This window comes from Paramisgurnus dabryanus, chromosome 6 (assembly GCF_030506205.2).
Source record: "Paramisgurnus dabryanus chromosome 6, PD_genome_1.1, whole genome shotgun sequence".
Lineage (NCBI taxonomy): Eukaryota > Metazoa > Chordata > Actinopteri > Cypriniformes > Cobitidae > Paramisgurnus > Paramisgurnus dabryanus.
This window is the reverse complement of record NC_133342.1, coordinates 37,834,732-37,849,321: the sequence shown is the minus strand read 5'-3', so window position 1 is coordinate 37,849,321 and position 14,590 is coordinate 37,834,732. Positions and strand designations below refer to the sequence as shown.

The 14,590-nt window shown below is 37.0% G+C and overlaps 1 protein-coding gene across 1 annotated transcript; it reads right to left on the bottom strand.

Annotated features, from left to right (window-relative positions):
- Positions 1-1,545: 1,545 nt before the first annotated feature.
- Positions 1,546-7,418, bottom strand: LOC135767084 (polymeric immunoglobulin receptor-like). Its single transcript, XM_065276685.1, has 7 exons — positions 7,349-7,418; positions 6,950-7,063; positions 6,330-6,647; positions 5,944-6,240; positions 5,786-5,851; positions 2,036-2,069; positions 1,546-1,941 (listed from the first exon to the last, which is right to left on the bottom strand). Exons 2-7 carry the CDS (start codon positions 7,059-7,061, stop codon positions 1,899-1,901), a joined length of 870 nt encoding a protein of 289 aa, XP_065132757.1. The 5' UTR covers positions 7,062-7,063; positions 7,349-7,418; the 3' UTR covers positions 1,546-1,898.
- Between the last annotated feature and the right edge of the window lie 7,172 nt (positions 7,419-14,590).

Here is a 14,590-nt window from a genome sequence, read left to right as displayed (position 1 = left end):
CTACCAAGAGCTGTAAATAGCAGAGCCGGTGAGAGGTATTCGAAGTCCAAGTTAACAGTGCTTTTGTGTCCCAGCAGTCACCTTTGGAGAAAAAGGAGAACGAGAGTGAACATTAGGAGAACAGACTGTGGAAAGCTATACCTACCAAGAGCTGTAAACAGCAGAGCCGGTGAGAAGTGTTTGAAGTCCAAGTTAACAGTGCTTCTGTGTCCCAGCAGCCACCTGTGGAGAAAAAGGAGAACGAGAGTGAACATTAGGAGAACAGACTGTGGGAAGCTATACCTACCAAGAGCTGTAAATAGCAGAGCCGGTGAGAGGTATTCGAAGTCCAAGTTAACAGTGCTTTTGTGTCCCAGCAGTCACCTGTGGAGAAAAAGGAGAACGAGAGTGAACATTAGGAGAACAGAGTGTGGGAAGCTATACCTACCAAGAGCTGTAAACAGCAGAGCCGGTGAGAAGTGTTCGAAGTCCAAGTTAACAGTGCTTCTGTGTCCCAGCAGCCACCTGTGGAGAAAAAGGAGAACGAGAGTGAACATTAGGAGAACGGACTGTGGAAAGCTATACCTACCAAGAGCTGTAAACCGCAGAGCCGGTGAGAAGTGTTCGAAGTCCAAGTTAACAGTGCTTTTGTGTCCCAGCAGCCACCTGTGGGGAAAAAGGAGAACGAGAGTGAACATTAGGAGAACAGACTGTGGAAAGTTATACCTACCAAGAGCTGTAAACAGCAGAGCCGGTGAAAAGTATTCGAAGTCCAAGTTAACAGCACTTTTGTGTCCCAGCGGCCACCTGTGGAGAACAAGGAGAAAGAGAGTGAACGTACGACGGAGAAACGTGAAGGCACGCGGGGCGAAGACCCCCTGCCGAACAGAGAAAGGTACGCAGATAGCGAAAAGTCCACTTACCTGTCACACTGTTTGTACTCTGCCTCCAGGAAGGAAGAAGGAGGGCGCCACAGATAGCAGGGACCAGGCCGGAGCTTGACGTTTCCCTTCCCCCCCCCCCGGCTTAAGGTGGTCTGGACCCCCGTTGCCCTTTGTCCCTGCCTGCCCGTGGCTGCAGCCTCCCTGGAGGGAGGAGCTAGAGATCCCTTTAGTTTTAATTGCCCTTTCCCCATTCCCCTTATTCTTTTAAATATTTAAATAAAGTTTGTTTTATTACTTACCTGCTCTCGTGTTGTCTGGTCATTGGGTTGGCTTTGGGGACCTCCTCGAGGTGGAAGTTGAGAAGGGGCGTGGCTTTAGTCAAACATAGCCAGCCCCTGGGGGTGACAGTAATACAGGAAGTAATAATTGGTTTAGAAAGGAGCTGCTTTCTGTATATGACATCTTTTTGTTCATGTATCTTGTCTTCTTGTAAGTTGACTATAACTAATATTGTACTGTACACTTCCTTTTTGACACAGCAGATGAAATGCTGCTATATTTGCCACATGTATAGAGAACGGACAACAGATTAAAGGTCATTTGTGCAGCTTTGTAACAACAGACACAAAAACACAAGAACAGAATTCAAATGCATTTATCTTTAATAATCCAAATGGTGCAAACAGGGATGTAGGATACATAAGCACAAAAACAATCACAATAACACAAGATCAGAGAGAGAACAACACAAGAGCTGACTACACACAGATGAATCAGAGATAACTACAATGAGCTGCTCTGTAAAACACAGAAGTCTATAATGCAGCAAAAGCTGTAAAACACTGAATGATTGTGAGATCCTGTTGATGACTTTTAACAGAGATTATAGTCTGACACGTTTAAAAAAAATAGTAATACGTTTTAAGCATTTACAAAACTTAAGAGAAACAGGAGAAGAGCATACAGTACATTGTGCATTGTTATACTTCAGTGAAAGATTATTTATTATTTTTTGAAACACAACCTTTCATTAGATCAATTCTTATCCTTTGAAAGACAGAATTGTTTTTGAACCCATCTAAAAAAAGAAATGAAAAATAAATGACTTTTCGGTTTGATCATTAAATACTGTGCATATTTGTTTATTATTATTGATTATTGTTCATACTAACAGTTGTTTAGTGCTCACGTCTGTGCTCACGGCTGCTGTAAAGAATAAAAATAAGTTTCTTTTGAGAGAGAAAGGAAATCAAACAAAAAGTTAGGCCCAGTGTCCACCAAAGTGAAACATGTAGAACTCTAGGGCTTCTTACACCTGAAACAGATAATTCTGGTATTTAACACTCTGGGGTCGACTGCGACGCGGGCGCCGCAAACTCTTCATTTTTCAATCACTCCGCAAAGAGACTTAGATTACCTCTGCTGATTTTGGACATACAGATATGATTTACACAGCATTTAAAACGTTAAAGTGTTTAGGACCAATGTTGCCTATCCCTGGTCTATACGCTAGACACCGAGTTCCATCCAGCGTCCTTGTACGGCAAAGTGGTTGTCGCCATCAAGTGGTCGGGAGTGTGCTAACGCTTCAGACTCAAATATAGAGCGGAAGTATATACGCGGTTGTGAGGTATCTGAAAAAATAGTTTCACTATAGCAAATAACACGGATTGAAATCATACATTGCGCCGATATATTTGTTTTTTGTCAAAATTTCAGTGTCCATCATTGTAGATCATCCAAAACAAACCAGAAATGAGACTCAAAGTGTTAAATACCAGAATTATCCTTTAAGCCTGGGTTACTCTGAACCTGGTTAAATGTAATCTGACCTATTTTTAAGAGATAGTGACAAAAACATGCATATCTTTCTTGGCCCCTGCAATGTTTTTTTTTTAATCACCTTTGACAGTATTTCCTCAAATTGTGAAATGACTGTTTAGACAGTGGAGTTTCTATGACTGTATACACAGATTGTGATGTGAGGTAGATGTGCTCTTCAGTTTCTGATTGGCTGTCTGTTGCTAAATATTGAGTCCTAACATTCTAACCCAGGTTTGTTTCACACTGTACATGTTTGGCATCGCAATGCAGGGTTAAATTCAGGGTTCAACTCCGCTTCTAAATTACAAGTGTGAAACAATTCTCAACCCAGGGTTAAAAGAGGGGATAAGATGGTTATAAGCCAGCATTAAGAACAGTGTGGAAAGCCATTTTGAGTTCGTCAATATCACTTTTCACTCAGTCGCCCAATCACAGTAGAGGAGAGGCGGGACAAATACCACATCAACCAACCAGCCAACCCAGTCTCACCCCATTTCGTCAATATTTGATGACACTTGACCATTCGTCATATGTTGACGTGAAGGGTATACCTTTCGCGTCATTTTTTGACGAACTGGGGACTTCAATACTATTACGTCCGTTGCATTCTCTTTCCTATTTTATTACCATTTGCGCGTCGGTTTAGGGTTAGATTTACGTAATGACATCCCTACCCAAACCTAACTCTAACCCCAACGCCAGGTGACAACTGTTTCTAACCCCAACGCCAGGTGACAACTGTTTAATTTCGCGTACACTGTTTAATTTCGCGTACACTGTTTAATTTCGCGTAATCTAACCCTAAACCGACGCGCAAATGGTAATAAAATAGGAAAGAGAATGCAACGGACGTAATAGTATTGAAGTCCCCAGTTCGTCAAAAAATGACGTGAAAGGTATACCCTTCACGTCAACATATGACGAATGGTCAAGTGTCGTCAAATATTGACGAAATGGGGTGAGACTGTGTTAAACCAGCACATCGTACAACTACTGCTAAACCAGAGGTTGTGTCCGAAATAGCCCCCTATTCCCTCTTTCACTATTTCCTACATTATAGTTAATTTATATATGTAGTTGTGAATTACAACATTGGCTCAGTCCACAGCTCACCCTTCCTTTTAAAACGAAGCAATGGGAAGCTACAATAGACGCCACAGGACAAACACGTCATCGTCTGAGACAACATTGTGATAAAACATTGTAGATCAGTTTATAGTTTAGGGCTACTATAGAAACATGACAGCGACTTCCATGTATCAATTTATCACATTCACCCTGCTGAAAAAAAGCAGGGCAGCCTGTTCTGCTGCACCTCTATGGGGCTAAGAGTAACTGGGGCTCCATGATCCACCATTTTGATTTGATTTACTGCATGAGTCTGTATTATTTGTAGGGATGCACCGATAGGATTTTTTTGGGCCGATACCGATACCGATTTAAGCAGACAACTTCTGGCCGATACCGATGCCGATACCGATATTAAACACTTGTATACAATCTATACAGTTGGTCTATTAGCTAGTTTATTTCTGCATCAAATTATTTTTACTGAACATGGATTTGATCTAATTAACATTCAACTGACCAACATAATAAGAGAGGCACAAATTAAGCTAAAACAAATATAATAAGACAACATGACAACCTTCAATGGTGGTTTTTGCTATTCAGCATTTCTTTTATTAACAACATTAACTATTTTTTTTTACAAATAATGGATTTCTTTAATAAACATAAATAATGCCAGTGCTATTGCTTTAAACAGAGTATAAATATTGCTACTTCAAAAAAGTTGGACTTTTGGTTATACCACTAAAGTGCAGTCTGTTTCTTTTATTGTCCAAGACATTTGAGCCAGCTCAATAAAGGTTTTCTGTCGGTGCTTAAGTATAGTGCACACTAGGGCTGGACCAGAATGTTCGAATATTCGTTCCGTTGGTTGACATCCGATTTTCAGTTTTGAGATTCGAATATATATATATTTTACAGCGTTAATGCAGAGCTTTTGCCAAGCAGGAAGTGCGCTTCACGCTCCAGCTCTATAGGGGGCGCAGAGAGACCAACATCCATAGCAAACAGCCATCAAACGCAGCCAGTAGAAGAGATCAGAAAGAGATCGCCTCGAACGGAAAGCGGGCTTCCTGCTTTGGCATTCACGCTAATAGTGTTGTAAATAACGTTCAGTTTCTTGCAAAAACTGATTGATTTGCTTCACAAGACATCAATATGCCACACGGAGTTATGGGGGATTACTTTTGTATTAGATATACATGTTTAAAGTGGTGGATCGGTTGACTTGCATGCCGGACCACTGGGGTTTCTGCAAAATATCTTCTTTATTGTTCTACTGATGAAAAACATATTGGATGGTGTAAGTGTTAGTAAATAAACTTGATTTTGAAAGTATGCTACCGTTTTATTACAGTTTGTTGAACTTCATTCATTCCTTCATTTATTTACGTTGTTTTATTTAAATAGCCCAAGTTACCCATTACGTTATCAGTAATTAACGTTACTATGCTTCTAATTTCTGATACGGGAGTGTTAGTTTGTTAGAAAAATGTTAGGCTAACGTTACCTTATTAAAAGTATTGCTCGTGTTTTGTTTCACTAATGCTGTTTTCGCAGCACGCGTGACAGGCACGCCGCTACATACGCACACAGATTCCTGCCTTTATTAAAGAGAAAAATATGTTCAGCCCCTCCTTCCGAAGCTTTGAATATTTGATTTGATTTCTACTAGAGCTTTGAAGCTCAAAAAATGGTATTCGGAACAGCCCTAGTGCACACCCAAACATTAAATCATTTTAATTGAACAACAGACATGCAATTCATTGACTTTATGTGGTTAATTAATAAACAATCGGTATCGGCCTTTCTCGTGCTATTGCCGATATGCCGATGGTTTCAAATTCATCAAAAATCGGCCGATAAATATCGGCGGCCGATGCATCGGTGCATCACTAATTATTTGTTGTATAACGTTCTTCAGGTAAAATAGGTAATACATTTATTTTTTTATTTGCTACTGTTATGTAATTACCACCAGCAAACCTTAAATCATTTTCTGACTTTATTTACTGACTCTGTATTACCTGTTGAAGGTTCTGCATCATTCAATTCAACAGGAGTCTGTAGATTTCCAACAGAGACTTTAGCAACTAAACACAGAGAAATTAAACATTTTAGTAATTAAACCCTTTAGTTAGTTTTCTTTATATAGCAGGAAAAAAGATAACAGAATGAGTTTTACCATTGACTGTGAGTTGAACAGGAGCCTGTAGATCTCCTACAGAACAGTAATACCAGCCAGATTCACTTTTCATCAGTCCAGACATCACCACAGTCAAAGATCCTCTCCCATCATCACTGATCTCAACTGATGCATTCTGGGATGTGTCAGATCTTCCCACTGTGTAACATCTCTTGTCCTTATATCTGCACCACTGTTTGTGTTTATTCTTATATTTAACGCTGTAGAGACACTGTACACTGATATTACCACCTTCATCTACAGTTACACTGCTGGACTTCACAGAGAGATCAGGTGCTGTCATCACACAGACAGATGATATTTGTCATTGACATTTATCAGAAACAAGAGCAATCTGATGATGAAGTGTAAAATAAATCTCATACCTGATTGGATTTTGAGATAAAGCTGCTCTTTCACATCCATGTATACAATTCCTTCAATTTCCACAGCACACCAGAAAGTTCCAGTGTTTTTCCACTTCAGGTTTCTCATAGTGACAGTAAATAAACTCTGATCAGGATGATCTATTACCGACACGTCTCCTTTAGTTTCATTTGCATATGCCAGAATAGAGCAGTAATGGTAATATCCTATTGAATGATAGCAGCAGTATTTCTTGTGTTGTGTGTATTTACTTTCATAATGACATGGAATAATAACAGATCCACCAGTCTGAACAGTTATTGCCCTACACTCATCACCTAGAAATCAACAAAACACCTGTTACAATTTTATCTAAACAGGTTTTATACAGTAGTTGACATTTTTTAAATACAAATATATATTTTTTAAATCTGACACATTTGAAAAACATTTAATCCTAACTAGTTTATTTTTTATGGTTCTGCAGTCTAATATTCGCAGTTAAGAGTGAAGAAGATCTGTGTGCATAAAATGAATAGGTACACAATACATAATGTTAAAGTATTTAAACAATAAACTATAACAGGATATATTACAGGATGTGTCAACTGCATGTAAGTAAACTAAATCAAACACATACCTGTAATAAACCAGAGAATAACAATAATGAACTTCAAACCGAATGTCTGCATGTCAAACAGACGTGATGATTTATTTCTCCATATCTTCATCATGTACACGTACATGTTCATTCCTTTTTTAAAATACAACAGAAACAATCACTTGAACATTTTTTTTAATGAAACAAGAAGCTGAAAGAGACACAGAACTGAATGAGATCATCTGTCTTTATAGTGACTGTATGTTGTACTTTTATAGCATCTTTTGCTTCCTGTATTTCACAGTGGAGTTGAGACAACAGTTTACACACATAAAATTGTGCTAAAATAAGAACTCATAAATCTTATTGGTGATCTAAAATCGTACATTTTTATTTCATGCAAAAAATGTTTTAAATTGTTAATGGGATTTATTTTACCTCATTCAAGTTTCCTGCTGTTTCTGGCTGGTAGCATTTAGTTCCTTTTGAATATCTGTCAAAAGGGCAAATGTAAAAAAAGCAGTGTCTGTAGATGGGAGCTGTGTGTGATAAAAACATGCAGCAATATGCATTCTTCAAAATAAAGGTGCTTAAACAGTGTTTCACAGCAATGCCATAGAAGAACCTCAAAGAATCATTAAGTCAACGGTTCTTTAATCATTTTTAAGATTTTTATCATCTGAGAGCCTTTTTTTTTCACCACAAAAAAACTTTTGTGAAATAGAAAGGTCCTTGAGATGTTAAAGGTTCTTTATGAAACCATTTAGAGAGAAAAGGCTTCTATGGCATCGTAAAGCACCTTTATTTTTAAGATCATTCAGTTTTACCAATTATGCACCTTTTAGGTACAAAAATATACTTTGTAGTGATTGCTACATGGGCACCAATTGGGTAGTATACCATACACAAGACACTAGATGTGAGTTTCACCTGTGTGTGTGTGTGTGTATGTGTGTGCGTGCGCGCGCGCGTGTGTGTGTGTGTGTGTGTGTGTGTGTGTTGTTTGTGTGTGTGTGTCTAATGACCCCTCCCTCATTTACGGCTAATAACTTTTTTCCCCTTAACATTAAGAAAGATCCAAAATGGATCATTCAACAAATAAGAAACTACTTTGAAGGATTTTGTGAGATTCTGGTTACCTTGTAGAACCTTTAACTGTATTATCAACACAAGGAAGACACAATGGTAATAAAATGAGATTTGTAAGGTGGTGCCAAACCCTGACAAAAGGTACTTCTAAAGCCAGCAGCAAATGGCTGAATCCACAGGGAACTGCTTCCTAATTCCTGTTGAATTACCATCTGAAACCTCTCTCAAAGAATTCACATCTACCCCCCAAGACAGTTACCCCATGGGGTGAGACAGAAGAGTCACACACCCTACCATATATACCATTATATTTAGTTGTACAGTCTTCGTTACCCAGCTTTGGCTGATTTCAGTTGACTTCGCTCGTTAGCAACACGCTAACGTGTTGCGGTGCACCCAGTCTGAAGACATGTCTCATTAACAACAACAATGTCAGAGCTAGCGTCTAATCTGGTCACACTTCAAATATGACAAGACGACAGCCTGTAAAAATGACTCATCCAGAAATACAAGCAAAGGTAAACATGCACGCTAAGGTTATTTTATAAGATAAACCACCGTGTTTTCTCTAATCTTGGAATAACATAGAAACAAATGGAATACACATCTGAACTGTATTGATTGTATTGGATTGTCTGAATTAATACTGAGTATAAATATTCAGTGTCCTCAAACTGAATGAAATGTGTAACGTTACTATTATAGTAGATGTTGTGGTTTTACATGACTGGACAAAGTGCGTGTGTAAGTGCGTGTGTGTGTCTCTGTCTGTGTGTCTGCGCGTGTGTGTATCTGTGTGTGCATACTGTATGTTTTTCAGGGACCATGTATATTTTTTAGGTAGAGCGGGCCTTATGCTTATTTTATGTGATATTATCTTTTTGTGAAAAAGCCACGGTCAGTTTTTTTGACATTAAGAATAAAATAAAATACGTGTTTTCTTTAACAACCATTAAATCTGTCTCTGTATTGCATATTCAAACCTTAATACCATTCCATAACAGACTAAAAAACTTAAGACTAGACTAAGACTAAAACTCTTATGATATTTCGTTGACTAAAACTAGACTAAGACTAAAATATTTCAGATGACTAAAATAAGACTAAAACTAAATGGTGTGTTATTCAAAAGACTAAGACTAAGACTTCATCAGAATTTGCTGCCAAAATTAACACTGAATGCAAGTGGTACATTTGGGTTTATTTATATGACAACAGGATTTAATGTTAATCTGTGACAATAAATAAGTACATTTAACCTAATGTTGGAAGACAACTCCCACCTAAGACATGTAGACCAATCACCCACTGTATGTATATTAGGCAACACCCATGGGCTTACAAGAACCAATCAGTATATCATATCACAATGCTTTGTTCTCTGGATATTTAAGGAAAATGTCAAAAGATTCAGGCGGGACTTTCGATAGCTAGAAATGCACCCCATAATGCTGTATCATCTTTGATACAGCATCATGTTTCTTTTTATTTTATTTTGAGGAATCTGTAACCTGATCTTCATCTCCTTACCAGGTATGCAATGGCTTTTCGTTTTATTGTTTTTTATTTGAATTGGATACATTAATTGGCTTTGAATTATGTTTTTCCTACCTGTTAATAAATTGTTACGTTTGTATTCATTCTAATTTGCTCTGTATTATTGACTCTTCTAAGTTACTATAAAAAGTATTACGATATCCTTTGTTACCACATATCTTTGATCGGGGTTAATTCATGTTAATTAAGTTCTACCTCTAACTAAGTTGTTACGCAGTCGTGTTTATATGTGGGCCATCAGGGTGATGAGTCATAACCTCTAATAATTTCCTTTACTTTGATTAAGTTGTATATAGTAATTTGATTTAACTATATTCGGCTTGACGGTGCTATGCCCGAACCTCTGATCACTGTAAGGCTTTGAATTAAGTTGTATATAACATATTGTGTGAGGCTATATGGATACGTTTTAATGAGAGTCCGTACACATGAAGCGGTATTGTTAAAATTGCTTTAGTCATGAACCTCTAGTTATTGCATGGTAGATTAATTATTTAACCTTCACTAAGTTGTTGGGTAATCGTATTTGTATGTGGGCTATCGGAGTAATAAGTCATAACCACTGGTCATTATTTCTGCTATAATTAAGTTGTATATAGTAATATGATTTAACTATATTCGGCTAGATGGTGCTAAGCCCGAACCTCTGGTTATAGTGTGAATTTTGTACTAAGTTGTATACAAACGATTGCATGAGGCTATTTTGGGACATTTAGCAAGAGATCGCGGGAGCGACATTGTTAAATTGTGTTAGTCATAACTTCTAGTACGGTCAAATATGTGTTCGGAATCTGCATAACGGCCGATGTGGACCGATACGACATGGGTAATCGAATGAATGAGTTCAGTGTTAACATGAGTTAAATAGAATGATCAAACGTTTATCCAAATTCTATATTTACATCACTTTGATTCATATTACAATACGTTTTATATCTTTGGAGTCAAATGTAAAGTTGCGTAATGTTAAAACGTCATCCACAAGCACCGGAAAAGACCGAATGCGCTATAAACCAGCAATCCTCGTTTGGATTCCGCCGTTGGGCCAAACGGATGGATGGGGTCACATTTGGACCCCCTTACAATTTACTAAGAAAAGATAAACAAGAAAAACTAAAAACACTATACTAAATGATACTACAATACTAAAAAAGATGGAAACTAAAGTGCAAAGAATATAAAATAGGAGTGACGGAACTGAATTCACAGTAGAATGTCTTCTGTTTCTAATACGGTGACAGCCTTATTTCTCATAACACAAATAATTAAATAATTATCTGTTTAACATTTAAAAATCAGTTATGCAATATTGAGAAGCATCAATGGTAAACAGTTACTGACAGAATACACCAATGCCAAGTTTCCGTTCAACAGCCTTGAACAGGAAGTGCTGTGAGATACTGATCCTGGAGCCAATGCTAAAGGTCCTTAATAATTTGAAAAACACAGATGAAGGTCCCGTGAAGTGAAGGTTTGCTCTTCTGAGCTTCACCTAGTTGCAGACGTCTGTGGTTGCCTTTCTGGACGAGAAGCTCAGAATGTGGTGTGACCTGCTTAGTCTCTGGATGCACAGGCCAGAAACTTAGAACTTGTAATCTGCTCTAAACTCCTACCACACGGGCTGGAGATTCAGATTCATTTAGCTTTAACGCTGCATTGCCCACTCCAGTATAAACAAATGAGAAATTGAAGTTGAAATGAAGGTAAATTATAATGCCAGTTTCTCATTAGCAAGAACATCAAGTTTGCACTTGTTTCATTGGTAGTTTGGACTTGTAAGTTTAGACTCAGAAGAACGAACTCCCAAGGACTGGAGGACGCGAGTCCGCTTGTATTGCAAATGGAACAGCAAAGCACTTGAGGTTGTCATTCAGTCTAATACCAATACCTGCAGTACTGGCGATTCCTATTTTAATGTATTTTTACAATAAAACAAAATATATAAAATGAAAAACTTTCCTTGTTTTTGTTTTGAAAATATGCTTTAACTTATTCCCAAATGAAGTATGAAATAAAACAGAACCATTAATTTTTATATTACAAGACATTTGTACAACATAAATAAACAAAAGACAAATATGCAGTTAATGTTAAACTGTTTACTACAGTGTTAAGATTAAATAGAAAATATATTTTATGATTTAAGTTATGAAACTTAACTTCAGTTAAAATGATAATAACAAATAACAGACTTCATATGAATAATAAAAATAAAAATAAATTGATGAGACAAAAAAATGCAGTTAGATATATCTAAAGGGAATATTTAATGTTTGACCATCAGACACCGGAGGGCGGAGCAGCTGGACTGAACCAGCCGCAAATTTCCGAATGACTTGTTTAGATGAGGCTGCCTTCGGCTGTGTATACGGTGCTGACTTCCTTCTGATTCCCTGGAACTCACATATCCAAACGTTGTTGTTTAATATAGGCACTATATTTACTAACTGAGCACAGATTCATTCATCTATATACTTGACAACAGCTCTTAAAACTACATTTTATGACACAGAAAGAGTAATATTTCGAATATGGTGCAAGCTTTAAGCTTCATTGCCGTAGATGAGAAATGCATTCTGGAAAACTTAGCTGTCATACTGTAAGTCCACACAAGTCACGTCCTGATGCATTCTCGAAAAAAGGGGCAAATGATGTTATGTGAACTTGGCTTTATGCAAACTTGGAATTGGAACAGAACTTGGCTCACGACTGATGACGTTTCACAAGTCCACAAGAACACAAGTACAGACAAGAACGCATATTGAGAAACGGCCAATGTGTGCAAATTAATATGCTGAATCTCCCCAAAGAAACAACAAAGTGTTTATTATTACTGTGTCTTTTATATTTATAGTTATGTGATGTAAATACTGTTAAATAACTGATATATTATCTTATTGGCTAACGGCCACTGTTAACACTCTGGGGTGCGTTTCCCAAAAGCATCGTTAGCCAACGAACATCGTAAGTTTCATCGTTACTAACATCGTTCAACGATTTGGTGTTTCCCGAAACCATCATCCAAACGAACATTCGCAATCTGCATCTCTAACTTGTGTCATTGGAACGACAGCTCTTCACCTGTCGTTAGAAGCATCGTTCCTTGTTATTATAATATGTTGACTTACGTTGATCATGCTTTTGAACAAAATAAGCAAAAAACATGTAGTACAGTCTATATCCATCATTCTAAATATATTAAAATTTTATTTTACGTCTTTAAATTTGTAAACAGAATGAAAGCGCTGCATTTGAAAACTATGCATGTGCGCAGACCTACGAGCTTTAAGACCCTGGGGAATCCCTGGGAGGAGTGACGTAAGAGGTAACTTGCGTGTAAATTAAATATCTTGAAAATAAACAATAGATAACTAAATCACGACAACAAAATCAGTCTTCCGATGCAATTTATGTTGTTTATAGCAAAAATCTGACATTAAATCGATTTGCACAGATTAATTAGTACTTCACCTCCCACGTACATCATCATCAACTATGTTGTTAAACCAACATCGTTCAAATGACGAATGTGCGACAAAGTTACTATGCTTTTGGGAAACAGTCGTGACAAGGTAGTTCGTTTCTCCAACGATGCATCGTACTATGGTCGTTCAGCAACGAGTTACGTCATTGTTTACGCACCCCAGATCTAGTCTGCCTGCTCTGCACATACTGTCGTTGGTATATTTAATACAGTGAATTAAAGCTTGAACAAAAAACCTTGCTGAAAGCAAATATCACTTTTTATAGATGACGTCAAAAGTAAGGATCTGAGAAATATAGTTACTTATGTTTTTAGCATTCACATCAGAAATGCATTGATAAACAGTTATAAATTTTGAATCCCCATCTTACAAACAATATGCTTATTTTTGATAATTGTCAGTGCAAAAAGGAAGATAGGAGGGTGGAAAGAGAGAGAGAGAGCACAGAGAGAGAGAGAGAGAGAGAGAGAGAGAGAGAGAGAGGTCAAATTTACTTTTACTGTTTGCATTGTTGAGGAACGCTGATCTGAAATTAGAGCAGCCCAGATTAATACTGTGTGGAAACATTCATTCTGAGTTCTCTTCTATACTGTTACAAAATAGGCTTCAAGATGCTGTTTATTCCAAATTCCTGATCTACCTTTCTTATGTAACTGCATAGTAAATGTATTATAGAAAACATATTTTGCCTATTTTTGGATAAGAGTAGTTAAAGTGCCATTGTCAAAATTTGTTATGTTACAGTTTCAAAATGATAATACAGACAACACTTAGATTAAAAAAATAGTTTATAGATCTGTCATAATGGGGAAATAATATCCTCAGGGGACCATGCCTTAGGAACCGCTAGATTTGGGCAAGCCCCCAATGTCTGACTCCAACCTGCATAGCATAAAGTACAGAGTTTAACTTTGTCTTTAGAATTTCATCTATGCATTTTTCACTTATCAAACCACTTACGAAATACCCTTGCATTGTCCTGAATGTAAAAAGTATAAACATGACAGCAAAATGTTACCATATCAGGCATGCGTTCATTCATATGCTTATAACTGTGATTATTTGAACATGTAATTAAGAATGATAGTTTCTCTAAATGTGTATGACGTTAATATGTGATGGTCAACTTATTGAAAAGGTATCGACTCAGTGACAATTTTTGTACCTTTAACTTTCGTACCTTTCTCTGTGAGTGAGTGTGTGTGACAGCAGACATTATAAACAGACTTTAATATAATTCTGTATAATTTGATATGGGAATATGTGAAAGTAAATTAAGTTTCAACGTTTTGTACAGATCTCAGTTGTAGGCTGAGCTAATATAAATGTAACAAAATAACTTCTGCAAAATATGATGTGAGTAGAAGCCTTGTGCATGATATTTCTGTTCTTGTAAGCATTCACACATCATTCACACATTTGTATTGTATTTTTTAAACAGCTGTGTAGTTCACTTATAACAAAATGTGTGATTGCAAACATACTGGAAATCTATAACATGATATCCATTTTAATTATGTAGATTTCTACTAAATTAAATATGAAGAAA

Bases quoted from the DNA above. Each gene is read 5' to 3' on its own strand.
- LOC135767084 (XM_065276685.1), bottom strand. From the start codon at position 7,061: ATGAACATGTACGTGTACATGATGAAGATATGGAGAAATAAATCATCA. The intron at 6,241-6,329 runs GTATGAGATTTA...GTGTGATGACAG, and splicing joins TTATCTCAAAATCCAATCAG to CACCTGATCTCTCTGTGAAG. The intron at 1,942-2,035 runs GTTAGTATGAAC...TTCTTTTTTTAG, and splicing joins GACGTGAGCACTAAACAACT to ATGGGTTCAAAAACAATTCT.